The sequence below is a fragment of the Saccostrea echinata genome, unplaced genomic scaffold (genome assembly GCF_033153115.1).
Source record: "Saccostrea echinata isolate AGI-Se365-2 ecotype Australia unplaced genomic scaffold, CSIRO_AGI_Sech_v1 ptg000020l, whole genome shotgun sequence".
Classification (NCBI taxonomy): Eukaryota; Metazoa; Mollusca; class Bivalvia; order Ostreida; family Ostreidae; genus Saccostrea; species Saccostrea echinata.
In genome coordinates this window covers 4067766-4088063 of record NW_026889769.1, presented here as the reverse complement: position 1 = coordinate 4088063, position 20298 = coordinate 4067766, and the positions used below count along the sequence as shown (strand labels likewise).

Below are 20298 nucleotides of genomic sequence, written 5' to 3'. Positions count from 1 at the left end.
TTCTACTAGCTTGGGCTAGTGGATTAACCCTTTAGCTTAATTGGTAGAGCCCCAAACTGGCATGCTAGGAGACCCAGGTTCAATCCCAAGCAGAGGCAAAACCTGTGTCATAATTATCTATTATTAATAATAACAGTGCTTATTGAAATTATATAAATTTTAAGTGTCACATCCACAAAAAGCATACACATGTATTAGCTTCTGTTAATTACCCCCCCCCCCCCCCCAAATGACAAAGACTTATTAAAATCAGAATTTATTTAATAAAAAAGAATCTCTGAGGTTGACAATCAGCTATTTTTTTACACATTACTTGAACATCACAAAAGCATATTAATAAAACATGATTAAAAAAAAGAAATGCTATCCACAATTTCCCCACACCTGTTCAATGCTAATTTACATTTTAGTAACACCCTCTTGTCAATACAATCATGAAAACTTTCTGTTTTTATGGCATACATTGTAAACAAGTCTGTGAAAAACCGAGGAAGCTGAACAGCACCAAGTATACAGTGGTAAAGGGGCCCACCATCTAAAACTACCTGTAAATGTGATCAACATCAGCTAGCATTGCATTTACATACATGATATTTACATTTCATTTCCTCATCAAAAGCATCACCCCTTCTCTGATATAAAAAAAAAAGCATTTCAGATAGAAATTAATCAGACTAGCTGGGCATATGAGAACAATTCAATATTTATGGAATTCAAATTTTTTCAGAAAACTGAATTAAAAAACTTTTGAAACAAACAACAAATAGCTTTAGTTTATCATTTAAACAGAACTGATTGCTAGAGAGGGAATGGATTCATCATATATTTATTGGAAATTTCCCTACATGTCCATTTCCATATAAGCAGTAATTCATACCTGAAATGTTTGTATTCATCTCACATATTTATATTCATAAAATGGGTCTCTTGTTTTGGTTATAATCTTAAATCATAACCCTCACACCTTTCAAAAAAAAAAAAAAAAAGAAAGAAAAAAAAAGAAAATACAAATGTTGTCGATGTTTCATAGATTCTGCACTATTTCAAAATTATCACATTAGACTTCCAGTACCCAAACAGAAACTGTACAGTGTTTATTTATGCATATACAGGCAGACATTTATAATTAAACATATAATGAAGTTCAATTGTTTAATATAATACAAATTATTCCAAATGTCTTGGCACCACATTAATTTTAGATCTAAATCCTTATAGCCTTGAAAAAAAATAGCAGTTTCTACCAAAGTTACATTGTTTTAAACAAGTCACTTGGCTTACAGCAGAATAAATTCAGGGAACATCATTTATAATCTTCACCAGATAAATATATACAAGTACATGTATATAAAACATTATTAAAATAATGACCTAAGAAAGATAACCCTGATAGGGTGAGAGTGATAGGACATTACATTGTGGAGTAACACAAAAACAAAGCTATGAAACTGATGACTTCAAAGAAAAAAATACTTTTCTTTCACACCTTTCCTTCATAACAATTTAAAAAAATAATAAAGCACTATAGATTTATGCAGTGGCAAACCAGTATAGCCAATTTTAAGTCAAAACTTATCAAAACTAGATGGGACTGAGATAATACGTCACGCATTAGCTATCAGAGGATTTGAGACAAATGATTTAAAAAACCTAAAGAAAAAGAGGTTGGGACTGCCAACTCACTTTGACATACCCCTGGTATTCAGATACTTGTGCTCAAGATAATGAAGTTCAACGATAATTAAAAATCACAAATCTGTTAAAATTAATTTGAAATTTCAATCATCAAAAACTAAGTTTTAAAAACTTATAAAAAACTTAATTTGATGCCAATAAAATTTAACTTTTGTCACAATGGTTTTGCAGGAAATAAAACTAAGAAGGTTGGAATTGTATATCAAAGTGTTCAGTGAATTAAGTTGTAATACCAAGTAATTGCAAATCAAAACTTGCATAGTTTGTGAAGTCTCAAAGACTAGGTTGTAAACTTTATAATACATGTACAAAAAACAAAATTTTATTTGGCAAGAGTCATGATAATTGACCTAAAAAAAAGAAGCTTTTTGCTTAGTGGCTTATACTGTAATTAATAATTAGAAAAATATCACCACCTTAAAAATACACTGACAAACTAGTTAGCTTAAAAATGATGCTTAAAAAAAGCATAAAATAATTTTAAAAGATAATAAACAAACTTATTTGCTCCATACAACAATAAATTTTGCTTGGGTCACTTTGAAATGTAAACATTGGTGAACTTTTGCTTGGCATACTTAATTTCAGACAAGATAATAATTCCTGCCGTACACAACCCCATAGGACAACCATAAGCTTAACAAGAACATCACTTTGAAACTTGCTTGTTATAAGTGATATGGTTATTCATATGCATAAATCATACATTTGGACATAATATTTGTAATGGGGCAGCAACTTGGCTGTTCCACACGTGTAGCTAAATGCACAGAGCTTCTCTTCTGTAACACGCTAACTTCTAAAACATGTTGTAAACAGACATTCACACTTACAGAGATTTGAGACAAAAAAGCACCAAACACAATTTAAAACAAATATTTCAGAATAAAAAGACTGTTTTTACTACAATCCTGTATGCACCACTGTCCAAGACTAAAAACTGACCATGTGACACGTCACTTGATCACAATAAACCATTACCTAATGATAAAAACACTAAAAGAAGAAAATAAAATTAAAACAACATGTTCTCTTACATGGAATGATTAAAACTAAATGTCAAGTTAACTTCAACAAGAATCATCATTAATAAATAATTTTATGACACAAAAACAATCAGCGGTGTTATTCTATAACTGTTAGTAACATTTTTCAAAATCAACGTACAATTCATACTGGTATATAACAATGAAATCTGGCAAAAAAGGGGAATAATAAAAGCCAAAATTGTTAGATGTTGAACAAAACAAATAGGATACCCTGCTATTTGCCCTATAATAATGACTAACGAGTCGTAAACATATCGGTAATACTTCTGGTAATGTAAGTAATGTCACTGGTTTATTGAGAGGACTATAACTTCACTCAAACATGTACATTTAAACTGCAAAATTTTCTTATATTCTAATTACTTCTTATAATAATGCCATAAGATAGTAAGGCCATTCCAAGTTTTTTCTCTGTTTAGCGTCCACCCATCTTTCAAAAACCTACCTACCTATTCGCAAAAAAAAAACACAAACCAAAAAATAAAACAAAGAATTTATCATCATAAAAATAGGCTCAATCAAAGGAATTGATTTGATTAATCTAATTTTCTCATAGAAAGATCTATTCTTAAGTAAAATCACAATATTAAATCTTAAAGTTGACCTAACATGACATATTGTAGACAAATATTTAGAAAATTGACAGAATTCAAAGATTTTGACCAGAATAATCAGTTTCAGGAATCCTAATTTCGTTTGTTTTTTCTGATATTGGGTGTCAAAAACCTAGGCGCTAAACACAGAAAATACTTGGAAGGGTCTAATTTACACAACACATATAATGCAGGTACATAAATTCATTAAAATTTCGATTATTTAAAAAAATAAAGGGATATACTACCGGTACATGTATTGGTTTTGAATTGTCTTGGTTACTAAGTGTAGAAACAGTGAGGGGTGGGGCAAGTCAACAATCATCCTATTATATTGCAATTTTTTTTTGGGGAGATGGTGATGGTGGGGGGGTGGTGGTGGTGGGGGGGGGGGGGTGGTTCTACCTACCTGGTATCTACTTGTAGGTATTCATGTATAACATTTGTAAATCAGTAACATGTAATTTAAGCTTTTAAAACTATTCTAATGAAAATCAATACAGAATCTCTGTCAATATCATTAACAATAAATGATGTCATTTTATTCTTGTAGTATGTTTCAAGTTTTACAGGTGTATATGGAGATCAAAAGGTTTAAAATCTGAATTGGTTTTATAGCTTAAGTTCCTTCATCTGACTCACATTTGAAATGAATTGAAGTAGAATGAGGGCAGAAGTACAAAATAGAAGATGTCATAAATACACCTTTCATTGTTAACATACTTCAAACTGAAATATTCAACAAATATTGAATTAACATCCCCAGATTCTTATAAGGTGACACAATTCTGCATATGACTACCATTGTTAATTAAAAAGCACACAGTACATGTAGCTTTGATATGACTAAATTTGCAGTGCTGCAGGGCCAACATAATATAAAACATTTATGATGGCCACGACTAATAGGTAAATACACAACAGATTACTCAAAATAGCAATCATATTTGAAATTCATGTATTTTTTATAATGCTCAAAAAAACAATAAAATTATACACACATGTATTCAATACAGGAGTAATAGAAAACCTTATTAAATTTGAAATAAAAATCAAAGTTGACTTTGTAATTCCATACAGAGGCCTCAAATAACAGCATGATTAAGAACTAACACTTCCACTTACTAGTATCATTTATCATTTCAATTTTACCATTAAGGGTCAAAATATCATATTATTATATAAACCTGTCAATGATAGACAAAAAATGTATTTCATCGAAAAAGGTTGCAGAGATTAATGATGAAAGTCACCGGTGTTTAGCCGTGGCCTGGGTCTGTCTCCAAAGATCATCCTTTCATCGTTAGTTATGCTTCTGGCCAGAGCTTGCATGGAAGCCGCCATTTCCTCTGGGTCTGAAGGGGCAGGCTAAAAACATGAAATATAGAGGTTACTCAATGAACTGCATGTATATATGTAAATAAATGTACAAAAATGTATAGGCTAGTGGATTGATATTTTTCCAAATTTTTTCTTAAGAGGAATAAAACAGATGCATGATGAAAGATAGGTAGAAATCTATCTGATGCACTTAAAAGCAAAACCATCACAACTTATTTATATAGTGGGCACTGCTTAGGTTGAAAATCACTCAGGAGAAGACACTATCCATCCTGTCCTAAATATTTAGAGATTGTGACAAACCATAACATACATCTTCATCACTTTCATCCCCTGAGTCTTTATTGGCTGTCATTCCCCACCTGGGAACCATAATGGGGACGGAAGAAGAATACTGGAGGGGTCTTTTCTGGAAACGACCAGTCCTGTCGGAACTCAAGCTGCTGTTCTTTCTGCTATCTGAGATAAATACAGAAAAAATTCCTACCAGTATTCTGAAATCAAATTATATAAAGTCTTCTGATTCAGAAGAGAAAAATACTTCATGTATGTATGGCTTAATTACAACATTGAAGTAAGTTGTTAAGAATCAAGTTACATATACAGTTAAGAATTACATGTATTTAAAACATGGTAAATCTTCAAAAGACAAATCTTATACTTTCCCAAAATAAAAAGGTCCAATTAGCTACATATTAATGGTAGATCATAGAGGCAGAGAAAAAAAATATCTATACATTGAAGAAGCATGATACATATAAGATCTCCAAGAGCTAGTGGTAGGATATGATTTTTATCCAGCAAATTGTGTGTTTTCTATCCCCAAGCCTGGGCAAGGGGATAGAAAACATGAGATTAGTAAAAATCATATCCAACCACAAACTGATAGGAGATTATTTTTATCACGTTTTACACATAGCTATCACAAGTTTTACAATGTCTTTATACTGTATGTGTACTTAAAAAAACGGGCTTCATATTTTAGCAGCTTTGGTGCAGACAGCAAAGTGCTAATTCATGATTACCGTTAATAAATAAATATGATATGATGTTTTTCATTACTTGCTTCGATCTGCCATTTTATCAGGCCCTCAATATCGAACCCAATTTAGTCGTCATCTATTTCACCAGGCAATAGTAAATGTAAATATATATCTATGTATAATGTGATTTTTTTTTTCAAAATTCACTTTTAATTAAATTTAATTTTGATATAAAATGGGTTACTGGCATTTGTCACTTGGACCATTCAGTTCAACCGTGTCAACCTGCATACTCTATATGTGAACTTCGACAATGTATATACTTCATGTACGTACGGTATTAGTTGCACCATGCTATTCTAACATACATAATTACACATTACTGATCCTCCTGGATTAGAAAATCTTAAGTTAATTGTTTTTAATTGATAGTAAACGGTAATTAAAAGCTCAATAATAAAACTACGATAGCACAATAAATACCTTAAGGCTCATTTTCAGCCAGGTGGATACGATAATTGAACAGCAATAATCTGATACGATGTTTAAAAATTATTTAGAGTAAGATATGAAAATTTTTACTTTAACTCATAGACACAAATTCAACTTTTTTTAATTTTTAGTGCTACATGTGTAGCGCTAATTCATGAATACGCCAACCACTCCATACCCGGTGATTGCGCTAAATTTTGAATACGTTAATTTATGTACACATACAGTATTTGAACCCATTACATTTGAGTTCACTTTTACACAAAACCTCTGTGACGTAACAACCGTAGATATGAAATGCTATCCTGTGAGCTGTATTCACTGTATAAAGGAGTAAACATGATAAAGTATGTTATAACCATGCACACTATATATGTTTTCTAGAAAACTAATAGGTTAATATAGTTCCTCATACTTGTTGTTCTTATATTCTATTATTTCATTGTCCAGCCAGGCCTACACTATTGCAAATATATGATTCTCATAATCATTTAAGGCATCTACAAGGGATGGGACCATTACTACATGTAGACCTATCTAAAATCCAAAGTGTATCAATCTCCATCTATCTTATTGATCACTTGGATTTTAGATGGGCCTAGTAATGGTCCCATCCCATGTAGATGCCATGATTATAAGAATCATATCATTGCAATAGTGTATCCATCTATCTGATTAATAAAATGATGTTTTTTATGATATTATCTTCATTATTGCTATGTAAATGCATTTACCTGTATGTACATGTATGAAAACTTTGTATTAATCTTAAAATCTCACCTGTCTCTTCTTCTTCCTCCTCCTCTGATGTGTAGAAAAGTTCATCTTGGCCTTGACCTTCACCCTCCAACAAGAACATCACTGTAAATAAATACAGATACAATAAGAAGTCCAAATATGTTTATATTCAACATACCGGGTACATACATGTATAAAACAAGGATTAATTAACAAGAATTTATAGTTACCAGGCAATATTTTTGCTATACAGTATTTGGAGATTCAGTCTTCTTCTTTGGCTTAATTTGTATGGTACATGAACAATTTCTTACAAACTAAAATAGATTATTTTGAAAAAAAAAAAAATCCCAGCAGCAACTTAAATCATAAGAAATTTAAATTTCTATCAATTTCATTAGATACATGTACATATATATGTATGAAGTTATGTACATTTAACATGCCATAATTCACCATATTTTAGCAATGACCTTTAATTCAAAAATGCCTGTCAAAATTTCTATTAGTTTAAACATTTCATAAACAATTTGTAAAATTCTTTATTACCATCTGAGTCTGGAGTCTGTTCGTATTCATCCACGGAGTGCAGGCGCTTGTTTGGAGTTGATTTTACCCTTGTCAATGAAGGTTTCTGTAATGACCAACATTAAATCATGAAAATTAATCCTCCATATTCAATAGGCATTAAAAATACTTTTCTTGTTACCAAAAAAAAAAAAAAAATTATGTTTATCTTCAAAAGTAGTCTAAATACGAGAAAGGTACACAAGAAAAATTACTGATTAGTGAAAAAAACTGACCAAAGAAGGCATCAGACTACTGGAAATTTTACAAAGCATGAAATAAAATGGTATCAAATTTTATTTTATTAAGCTACATGGTAACCTTTGTGAATTTTATTAAGTAAAATTGATGGTTTTCATATTTCACAAATCAAAATAGCTAGCTGGGGTGCTTTATACTAGGATTAAATTTTACATTCCTTCACTGCCTTATCTAAGGTAAACATGGACAGTTGTAAATATCAGATGGAACTCCAACTACAATATTTTACAAATAAAATAAAGGCAGACCTTGGAAGACTTTGACATGACAGCTGAAAGGTTTGGCAACTCTGCAAAATAAATATCATACAACATACTGTATTTAGCTTTGACCATTAACATAAATGATGCAAACAAGAAATCTCTCAAATTTATCAAATACAAGGGTTGTGCAGTAAAATTGTGGGCAAATTTTAATGAAAATAATGATGCACAATGGGATGAAATTTTCAGCAAGTATTTATCTGTCATATTTGAGTATAATTCTATGTTTTTGATAAAATATAGACAACAAATATTTGTACTAAAATTGTGCAGGATACAGTCCTACAGTGCATGACCAAAATTTCAGGCTTTCTTCAGATTACGGGAGTAATATTTCAAAGTAAAAAGTATTAAAGAAAGCAATTTTTTATAGTATTGCATTATGCAAGCACAATTTTTCCTTTCATGATAAAATTGTCCATAAATGGTTCAATAAAACTAACAATTTTTCAATATTTTTAATGTTAAATGACTAAGTATTACTAATTAGAAAATAGAGGCCTCGTGTAAATCATAGTATTATACTGCCGTTTAGTACTTAAACTATTGAAAAAAATAGAGTGGCAGTTTAGAAGTATTGTCTAGAATCAATTTTCATAACAAAGCTATTAATCCTAACACAAGATAAACCCACCATTTTTCTCTGGAACAGAGGTATCCAACTGCTTCTCTGCTTGCAACACAAGACTGTATACAAAATAAAAAACATATGCAATCAATAGAGATGATTAAAATGTGCTTACATCTTCTAATAAACTTTTAATACTTTAAATACTTTTAATTTGTTTTAATACATACTTAATCATTTTCTTCTTTTCTGTCTGAACACTTGATTGTAATGCCTGAAATTTGGCTCTCTGATCCTCCTCAAAGTCCCTAAAAAAGAAACGTCTCATCAATTTTAAATTTCAAAACAAAATCATTGCAGGCTCATGCACTTTCAAGTTTAAAAGTATGTCTTGAGTATACTTTTTTCAACCTTACCCAATTTGTTACCTGAAAAGTAGGAAGGTTGTCCTAGAAAAATGTGATCATTTTCAACATTGTTTGTTTTACTATTATTATAAAGATTAAAATTGGCATGCAGAAATTTTAATATCTCTATAAAAAGCTTTTTTCTCTCATTTAAATGAATCTTGCATAATAGTGCAACACCAATGATGTCGAATTTGTGAATTTGTTCAGAAATTGTATGTTTGTTTTCTAGAATTGAAAAATCTCTTTGAAGCAGAATTTGACAATGCATCTGATCTTCAGTTAGTACCCATCTTGCACAAACTTGAATTATCAAAAGATTGTGGCATTAATTCTTTGAATACATGATTTTCCAACCCTATTCATTATCCCAACTTCTTGCACTGTTAAATGGTGGTCTCCATATATGACCCCTAGTTCCCGATTTTTCAGTTTGTTGTCATATGTTGTTGGATTATCAAGTACCTCTTCCATCGGATAACCAGTCCAGCAATTACTGAACCTATTTTTTCAGATGTAAACCAGTGTCATAGATGTATTTGTGTCAATCTTTCATTTCCATCTATTTTCTCTATAGACAGTTGTTCCTCACTCATCATGGTGCTGAATGATAATTTGGTGCCCCACACTATGACCTGACCATTTTTGTCAATATCTAATTGAACATACTTGTGTATATTTCCATAAAATTTCTAATTATGATGTCAAATTAATGAATTTTCACAATTTAGTACACAAAATCATGTAGTTTTTATGTAAATTTGGTTAAAATCTTGTAATAAACAAAGTATCACTTACAAAGTTTTTTAAATGTGAAAAAATTATGGTGTGCTTACCACTGATATTTAATACCCTTTAAATTCTGTTACCATATGCACATTATGTAATAACCTTATAATAATAAATTAAAATATCAAAAATATCATTTCCGACTATGTACAAAAAATGAATAATTTTGGTCAGATTGTTTATGAAATATTTAAATAGTTTATCTGGGACAACCCTCAAACATAACATTTCAACAAAACAGATGGAAAACTTCAGGTAACAACTAGTTATTGAAAAAATACATTCCGAAACTGAATTTTTCTTACTAAACCTCAGTTAAATGAATTGACTGACTCCACACTTAAATACCTGATTCTCTTCTCCATGTCCTCCTCCTCTTGTAGGAGGAAGCTATTGACCTGGTCCTGAATATGTGTCAGTTCCACTTGTAGAGATTCATAATTTTTAGAAGAGGGATCTACAGAGAAAAAAAAATCACAAGAAAATTTTTTTTCAACTTGTATTTCTTTTTTTGTGTTCAAAGAAACTTGTTAAATTATCCTTAAAATATCACTGTTAAAACAGTGCTTTGTAGATACATGTACAACAGTACAGGAGAATTCAGGGGAATATGAAACCTTTTCAACACTGAACATTAAATTATATTTATGTTCACTTGGATAAAGCAAGAGAATTAATGTTTTTTTTTCTTTTTGTAAAATTTGTGTCAAAATGCAATTTAAACAAGAGACCCATGGATCACAACGCAAATCTGAGTCACCTTGGCCCTACTGTCCTTCAGAATAGTGGCCCCACCAAACCCCTGGGGCCATAACTTGAACAGAGTTGGATGTACATTATTTGGGGATGCTAACACAAATAAAACACTTATCATGATCATGCTGTTCTTGACTTGAAGGTTTCAAAAGATTTTTTCCTAGATACATTCTCATGCAAAACTTTTATTCTCAAGTGTACCCTTCTCTATACCCCAAGGGGCCATGACTTGAACAAACTTGAATTTAAGCGACCTGAGGATGCTTGCTTTTTAATATCACTAATCAAGGCCCTGCTGTTCTTGAGAAGATTTTTAAGACTGTCCCCTGTATATTTCCATGTAACACTTTGATACCCTATTATGGCCCTACCTCAGTTACTACCGGAGGTCATGATTTGAATAAAATTGAATCTACACTTAACTGAAATGCTTGCAAAATAACATGACTTATCATGTCCCTATTGTTCTATACAAGAAGCTTTTTAAAGATTTTTCTAATATGTTTGAATAAATTTGAATCTACACTACCTAAAGATGTTAGCATTTAAATGTTACTACATGTAATCATGGCCTTGGCATCCTTTAGAAGATTTTTCCCTATATATTCCCATGTTGAACTTTGAATTTTTATTGTGGCCCCACCCTAACTCAGGGGCCATGATTTAATCAAACTTGAATCTACACTGTGTCAGGAAGCTTTCATCTACATTTTTTCTGGCACAGTGATTCTGAAGAGATTTTTTTAAGAGACCATCTCTATTTTTGCCTTATTTTGATTATCTCCCCCATCAAGAGGGCACTGCCTGTCATTTGAACTAACTTGATTCCCCTTCACCCAAAGATGCTTTGTGCTAAGCTTGATATTGGTCCTGACCAGTGGTTCTGCAGAAAAAGTAAAAAATGTGAAAAGTTAACAGACAGATGGACAACGGACAAAGTGAAACTGTAATCAGAAAAGCTCATTTGAGCCACTGGCTCAGCTGAGCTAAAAAATACAAGCACATTCTGAATTAAAGTATGCATTAGCTTTGATTATCTAACTACAGAACTTCAAAGACTTTAAAAAAATGTAACCTTTAGGCTAAGTAAAATTAAAACTGGTTCTCAGGCTAATTTTCTTAAAAACAGATGTGGGCGGAGGCTTTTTTCAGCTTCTTTATCAGTGATAAATTAGATGCAGGGGCATTTTCTATGAAAATAACAATAAAAACTTTTCTTTCATTACTTTTTATTGAATTAAAATTTAAAAAAAAAATCAATGTGGCTACGTCAAAACAGATGCATGTGGGCCCGAGGACCATATAATTTCAATTTTACTTGGATCCTTAAAAATACCTGGCATGTCATGACTAGAGATTGTAATGCTCTGCCCATGAAGGACTATGTTGAAAACTTTGGAAAATTCTGGAGACTGCATTAACCTTTCGCTAATATGAAGATCACTCTGAAAAAATGAATTTTGTTTTACTAATATTTGCAAACACAGTCTGTCTAGTGTCTACAGTTGAATCTCAATATCTCAAACATGACAGGGCTGTCATGAACTTATACATATCTGAGTACATAGTACATACATTTTTTTTTCTTTACTTATCCCAGTACTCCTTAAAATCACAAGAACATATTCCTCACAGATAGTATTGGGTATATCTAATTTTTTTTCTTACAAAAGCATTGAACAAATGTGTCAACATCACCATGTTCAATATAAGGGATACAATAAGATGAGATGAATGTAAACTTTGATATATCTAACACTCAGATATGTATAAGTTCATGACAGCCCTCTTATTTCGAGATATTGAGATTCAACTGTACAGTAAAAAATTAGTTATTTGCAAAGTATCTGTCATATTTTCTTTTTCTCTCTTCTGATTGAGCAATAGCGTTAATTATATGATTTACTCATCAAGCTCATTATAAATTGTGTGAAGTTATGATTCCACTAGCTGCTTATAAAATATATATTTGTGAAGTTCTGAACTTATTTCAGTTTTGAGAGACTTGAAATTGAATCATTTATTACCTGCTTTGCATTTTATTTTGATATGCAACATTAATCAAAGTGAATTATGGTGCTTTCCACTTTTCTCTTGTCATTGCATTGGTTTTATTTCTTTGGGATCATTAACAGAAATCATATGTGAGCCATTTTCATTATACTGTAGATTCCTAAATATACGCGAGGAATTAATTATCGCGTAATTACGCGAGAAGCTCCACTCGCGCAATAAAATTTCTCGCTTTTATTTTTATGGTGCTGAAATCAATGTAAAACCCCTTGATCAACCGTCCAATCGCGAATTATTGTTCTCGCGATTTGACGTGAAAGAGCCATTTCGCGATAATAAGTACTCGCGAAAAATGAGGAATCTACAGTATCTTCATATCTTTTATACAGTCAAACCTCGTTATTTCGAACTTGATTGGACCAAGAAAAAGCTTCGAGATATCCAAGGATTTGAGACATCCAGGGTAAAATATTTAAAGAATACGTGGTTGGGACTTCCAAATCATTTTGACATATCCATGGTATTCGAGATATCAGTGTTAGAGATACCGAAATTCAACTGTATTTAAGACCTTCATTAAATAAACTTCTTTCAGAATAAAATCTACTGAATTCCATAAATATAGCCATCATGCATCAAACTACATGTAATTCTTCTAGCTTACTAGATTTTATACTCTTTAGTAAAGGTAAATGTCCCCCTCTGTACTAAAACAATAATATGTGCTCTTCTTTAAAAAAAAAAAAAAAAAAAAAATCAAACACATGCCAAATTTCAGAACTATGTTTTTCTTCTCAATTTGTATATATACATAACAAATTCAGTAATTTCTTCATAATACATTGAATAACTTGTAAAATGTATGTTTTCCAATTATCAACTGTGTTTATTCACTCCTGCGCAGTTGCTCTTTTTTTTGTGTTCATAACATGTTATGAAACTCCTAGAATGATTCTGATTGGCTGCTTATACCTAGGGATTCTAACTGGCTGCTTTTCTTAGGTCTACTCGCCAAGTTCATGCTTATGATGGCATAAAACGTAGGTACATTGTATGTTTGTTAACATCTATGATTAATTTTTTTATTCTCTGAACTTTTCTCTTGTATATTTCATTTCAACAAATCATCAAAGTACATTAGCTAGGACGTACATGGGATATCAGCACCATGTTTATTTTAGCCAAACACATTAAATCCAATTTTGTATAATGGGAGAAACAGGTCCCATAACCAATACAAGTTAGTAACCAGTTTTCTCAAACTCTTGTTCCTTACGGGTAATTTTTTTTAATTTTCAAGAGACACATCATGTCACAGGAACTCGAGTTTGAGAAAAATCAGTTACCAACTCACACTGGTTATGGAACCTATACGTATCAAATCACACTTTATTTTCTTTATAGCTTGTAATGCTGTTCAAGTTTACCTCACGGCATAGGGGTAAAATAACGCACAGTTTAAATATTTGCTATATTCACAGTGTTAATAAATATGCAAATTCAAGAAGCAGTGAATACCGCAAGTTTTAAATATTAATCCTGTTTTTCCCCTTTTTTGGGAAAAGTGTGTGTGTGTGTGTGTGGGGGGGGGGGGGGGGGGGGGGGGAGTTGAATCCAGACTACCATATTGTGCTTGTCATTAAATTTATCTAATTAACACATTTTTAACATTCAAAACTCTGCTGATAATCCTATATTTATCATTAAATAGCTGTTAAAATTGTCAACGCTAGTTTGATCAAAACACAAGCGTCATGGGTGTTGATTACTCGTGCATAACAAACATTATCTCGGGCACTTATCACCTGGTTTTATTGACATTTTGAGTAACTTAGTGTTTTTTAAAATTTATTTATTCAAATAAGTCTTGGACTTCCTTAAGATACAGGATTATCTTATTTAGTTGTCATAATGACCATGTTGACCCACGTATCCCTTTGGGTGCATGTGTCAGTTTCGCCTTGGTATAACAGCTTTCGGGGTACAATGTATTATATTACATGTACCAGTCATCGTATTAGAAAGCAGGGAAATCATCCAATGTTTATCGTCAAAACCAATTAACTGCACACTTTCAATCTTCTTATTATTCAAATATTGCTATGAATGGAGGGAAATTCAATGTGGGTGGTTTTAATTTTTTTTAATTATACACCAATTCTGCAAATTTATCATACCACAATCATTTCAGAGGAGAAAACAACATAACAATAACAATCCATGGAATTAATCCTGTTTACAATACATGTATTTTCACTCTCATTAGCTGGTCTATTTAAACTAACCTGGAGTTGAGGGGAGAGAAGCACCACACTGGTCCCCTGTCGTGTGGCATGTGTCTCAACGCCACAGTTCAAGCACCTGTTCACAATCCATTCCCCTACAGCATGTTTGTGTACAAGGTAGGTGTGTTCCTAATGTGAAAAAAAATCATATATATCCCTTTTTTATTGTACAGTAAAACATGGTTACAGCTAGCATACTTATGTAATGGTTTGGGCTGTAGAGATAGGCCTGGGTAGCTCAATTGGTAGAGCACCTGACTAGCGATGCAGGGGTCCCAGGTGCAATTATTCCTGGTCCAGACATACATTTTCTCCTTTTCTATTACATTTATATTGAATTCATGCTTACACTTACAGTGAAATTTTTATTCCATGCACTTTTAAAACATATTATAAACTAAATGAATATAACAAACTGTGTTTAAAACAAATCAAAATTGTTTATCTCTGGTACTTTGCTATTAGCATCATTTATTGTATTTGGAGCAGATAATCCATTTTATGCTTGAACTGAAGATGTTGTATTTCTTGATAAAATTTGACATCAAACTACTCAAAGCATATTCCACTCTAGGATAAAGAATTGAGTTACTACAGCTCAATTTATCAAGATAATAATATACTTACTTTCTTCACTTCAGCATCTGAAGCTTGACCCAGCTTTTGTGAGAAAAACTCATATTTAGTCTTCCATAAATCTATAAAAATACCAATACAATTGATTATAAAGCCATGAGAAAATTGATATTGTTAAAGTAATGAGATACTTATCTTATTAAAAATAGCCTGTGCAAAATTAACTTTTTCATTCAGATGTATAGTGAAATTTACTTCAACTGTCATGCTTTAAATTTTTTTTTTTTATTATACAGATACATGTACACAGTATTTTGTCCATACTTTGACTTCACTTTAACTTCTTAAAATACTGTGTATGGAAATACATAATACTCCCTCCCTTAAAGTTGCATAATGAGTCAATACCATGTGTTTCTTTTAAGAAAACTGTATCACAAAACAAAAGATTTCTGTGAAATATGAATATTGCGAAGTTTTGACAACTCAACTGCACTGTAAAGCAAGAAAAAAACTGCATAATATAAGTGCCGGAAAAACAAATGTTGTATCTACCGCTTTGTTTTTATCGTCAATGTCAACAATGTCAAGGTCATGCGTCCTTTATTTTTAGCGTGAAACTTCTAAACAATATTGAATTGGGACAAGCAGAAGTAAGGAATAAGTTATGATCATCTTTATTGAAGATTGTATCAAAATTCTCAGTCATCCGACATTTATATCTATGGAATTGAAACCATGGTAAACTCTTCAACTTTTCAGCACATGCGTACAATAAAGAGGAAGAAGTGAAGCAATATTTTTGTGATGGGTTACATAAAGATTTTTTTTACTTTTATTTTTCTCCATTAAATTAGATTTTTTAGGTTCTGAAACCTGTAATTTTCTAAAACCTAATATCTTCAAGAACTGAACAAAATTTGCATGTGTCATGCAAAAATTCTACTGTTGTCAATTTTCCCGTTTGTCCGTCACAGTGTCACTTTAATATTATAACTTGTAGAGAAAAATTATAAACATATAAAGATTACTTCATTACTTATTGTACATGTTGTAAATGTGCTGTGCTTTTGCATTAAAATGCAGTGTACCTTACCAGTTGGTAATTTTTCAAAATATTTTATTAAATCACAGTACAATCAGATGTTTTTAGACAAAAAAATCAGCATATCTTACCAGGGGTGTTTAAAAGAAAATAAATTACGAATATATGTATTTCCTCAAAATCTGTTTGTAGAAGAGATGTATGACATCATAAGAGTCACATACAGGTCCTTCACTTACAGGAAATTTAAGAAATGAATTTAATTTTTGAAATTTCAAGAGGACATGAGCTATGACACTTCACGCCGGCATATCTCTAATTAGCGCATAATGAGAAATATGCCTGCATGAAGCATTGAAGTTCATGTACCACATGAATTTTCAAAAATTAAATTCATGTCTTATATAAATTTACATTTTTTTCTAATGAGTTGCTACACACTATGTCATTCAACAATCATTTTTAAGGCAAAACAGTTTGCACTATAGTTTTGAGATCAAATACGGTATTATGACATAACAATGGAGATATTCATGCTCATTCATGGTAGTCCATGAAAAAATGGACTGTTTTCTAATTTGTAAGAAATCGTAGGGGAAAATTATTGGAAATGTAAATATAAAGAAATAAAATTCAGAAAGTATCTTGCATATGTCCTTAAATTACATGTACAACATTAACTTACTGAATGGCTATCTTCCTTTTGTTCTCAAAGATTATTTCTAATCTTCAACTTCCAATAAATGACTATTACCAGGTAGATGATTATGCAATATACTAAATACTATTTTCATGATTCTTCATTAAATAATGCAATTCATAAACCAAAATAGAATACTTTTTGTCTGCTTTTTATTACAAACCTAGATCTTTCTGTGCCTTTCGTGAAACTTAATTTCTAATATTATGTCATATACACTGCATGAGTCATTATACCCATTTAAAACATGCAAGCATCAGCATATTCATAGTATTGCCTGGATTCTAAAAATAAAATTCACTGACAACAGTAAATAATGTAAATCTATAATTGTTAAATGTTTTTCATTACTTCTGTTCAAATAAAATGTTACCCTCGTTCTGTTGAAAACTTGGTTTTGTCTTGCAGAAAATCTTGACATTCAGACATAAACAGGTATAAGACATCTGAAATAAAAAAAAATTAAGCATAGCAATAAAATAACGTCTCTTATATCAAGGAATAATACATTATCAACTTTCTCTGTGTTTCACCTTGTCACCAAGGGGCCTCCCCGGGCACCAGAATATCCGCTGATTACGCTGTAAACCTTAGGTAAGTTCTGCGTTCTGCCATCTATCACATAGGCTTAAGCCTATTACATCATCATGTCACGGGAACAATTTTTATAATAAATAACATTGGTAAAAGAAAATAATGGATCCATAAAAGTTCAGTTTTGTTTATAATTTGCGTCACCAAAAATTAGGTTAACTGTGGACTCTTCAATCATTTGCCAGTGGATAATCGGTCATTCAAAAAATCGCTGCATACAAAAACAAAACACTGATTTCAAGGTTAAGAAAGATACCCATGAATTACAATTAAATATGAAGAAAATAAAATACATACTTTTGAATGAAGTTATTCTAAAATTCCTGCTCGATATAGCGGCAGAATAGCTGGAGGTTAGTGGGTCAGCTTGTAGGAATAAAAACAGAGAACAAGTTATTAATAGAAACAATTTTTTTTAGCCATGTCGTACTTAGTATCTTTCGCCCTTGAATGCAATGTCAAATACCATCACTGTACTTGTGTGTAAGTAATTGAGAAAAAATTCTTTACTCCCTCAGTCCCTCCCCCCAAATACTTTGACCAAAAACAAATTTTCGAAATTAAATTATAGAATTTTTTTTAAAAAATCTACACTAAAGGCATGGCCGTAAGAACCGGGGGGGGGGGGGCATCCTCGCAAGCCAGGGGTCAGGGGCCAGGGGATCAAGGGCAACGTGTTGACTCAGGACCCCTGGCTTGCGAGGATGGGGGGGGGGCACTAGGGCTGTCTTGTCCCCAATAATTCTGCCGATATATAGAATACTATAGAAAACATAGCTTCTATACCCCTGTGCCCCCTAAATAATAACGTCTGATGATCTTTTTTCTTTCTTTTTATTTTATTTTATTTTTTTATTTTTTTATTTTTTTGCTTGTCAAGGAATTTTGGTAGTTGATAGCGCAACTGAAAATGTATGGTTGTGCCCCCTCAAAGTGAAATTGCTTCCTACGGCCCTGAGAAAAGTACTCTCGGGAAGAAGTTTGAGGACACCCCCCCCCCTCGATACTACTTGCGTGTTTTTAATGATAAAATCTTAATAATAACTCACTCACATTTCTAATATCATATGTGAGAACGTAACGTCATGGTATCTTTGCTTGAGAAAATTAATTTAATTTAGTTAGGTGGTAAAATAAATGCGCTATATATTGTATATAATAATTTATTGTAGAGTTGGCATTAGACAAGCTTATAAATACCAACCATATTCTGAGTATTATTCAACACAGGCACCTGAAGTGTGAATACCCCCCCCCCCCCTTTTATTAAAAAAAAATAGTAAAAGCTTATGATTTCTCAAAATTATGAGATTTCCCCATCAATCATATCCATATGTCGTTCTATGCAAACAGATTGTCCTTTTTCTTACGTTTAGATATTGGCATAGAACGGAATATGGATGTAATTGACTGGGAAATCTCATAATTTTTAGAAATTAAAAGCTTTTACTTTTTAAAAATAAAGGTGGGTGGGGGGTTCTAAACTTCAGGTGCCTATGCTAATGAAAAATCCTGAAAAAAAAACTATGTTTGTTTATCTGAAAAATTTATGATGCTGCCTGTCCTCCTTGATATATATATATATATATATATATATATATATATATTCCCTCCTCTCTATTTTCTTTGTTAATATTTGTACTTATTTTCTGTCATCTTTTTGTATTGTATAAGTGTATGTACCTCTCACCAATTTGTATGAAATATATATACATGTTATTAATGTACCCCACGTACCAATATTTTGGTTTGGGAGAATAAATTGAACTTGAACTTGAATCAAGTAAGGAAAGCCATGTCAATAATTCACGCTTTCTTTCATAAAATTATTTTAACCAAGTACAATCAGCGTACTAACACTGCTTATTAGTGACCCCCCCCCCCCCCATTTTATTAAAGCCGTAATAATCAAGCAGATTTACCTACTTGGGATTTTTAATACTTGTTGTACTCGTATATCAATATTATATTCAGGTGAAATTAATTACACACAATATGGTCCCATGGAATTAATTATAATTACCAATTTTCAGAGTTAGATCTGTCAAATAAATGAGAAATTGAAGTATTTTTTAGATCTGCCAAAGGTATCAATTGTACCTACACGAAATGTTAAAAGGATTGCAACTCTGACCCAGTATGATATCTTTACAGAAATACACATTAGATTATCCAAACCTCTGACTCCTTTATGAATATCACATTTATTCAATGTACAAGCTTTTGTTTTTGTTCCATTTACCCCCCCCCCCCCCCCCCCCCACATTTGCTTGGGCGAAACGAGACAGAGTTATTCCTCTTTTAACATAAGTTAAAGCAGTTTGCTATTGTGATACCGCGAAAATATAACATGCAGCATGGGACGAGAATTACGAAAGCCTATTAGGATCAAACTACGGTAAAAAAAAATTTAAAAGGCGTTATAACGCCTTTTCAAAAGGCGTAATAACGCGAAAAAAGGCGTAATAACGCCTTTTGGAAAGGCGTAATAACGCCTTTAGGAAAGGCGTAATAACGCCTTTTTTCGCGTTATAACGCCTTTTGGAAAGGCGTAATTACGCCTTTATTTGCGTTATTACGCCT

At 31.8% G+C, this 20298-nt stretch overlaps 2 protein-coding genes across 3 annotated transcripts in view; both read right to left on the bottom strand.

Annotated features, from left to right (window-relative positions):
* LOC133190091 (myosin-2 essential light chain-like) overlaps nucleotides 1–20298 on the bottom strand; it is a 267620-nt gene that overhangs the window by 10857 nt on the left and 236465 nt on the right. The gene's annotated exons all lie outside the window — the stretch shown is intronic.
* Nucleotides 1080–18101, bottom strand: LOC133189954 (uncharacterized). 2 transcript variants are annotated; one of them, XM_061325400.1, is made up of 13 exons: nucleotides 18013–18101; nucleotides 17495–17567; nucleotides 15428–15498; nucleotides 14801–14929; nucleotides 11839–11947; nucleotides 10095–10203; nucleotides 8781–8858; nucleotides 8617–8669; nucleotides 7968–8008; nucleotides 7441–7525; nucleotides 6934–7014; nucleotides 4992–5137; nucleotides 1080–4705 (listed from the first exon to the last, which is right to left on the bottom strand). In XM_061325400.1, the coding sequence occupies exons 2-13, from the start codon at nucleotides 17565–17567 to the stop codon at nucleotides 4574–4576; spliced, it is 1107 nt and encodes a 368-aa protein (XP_061181384.1). In that variant the 5' UTR covers nucleotides 18013–18101; the 3' UTR covers nucleotides 1080–4573. The 2 variants fall into 2 exon arrangements, with proteins under 2 accessions (XP_061181384.1, XP_061181385.1); XM_061325401.1 differs by lacking the exon at nucleotides 18013–18101 and adding an exon at nucleotides 17655–17731.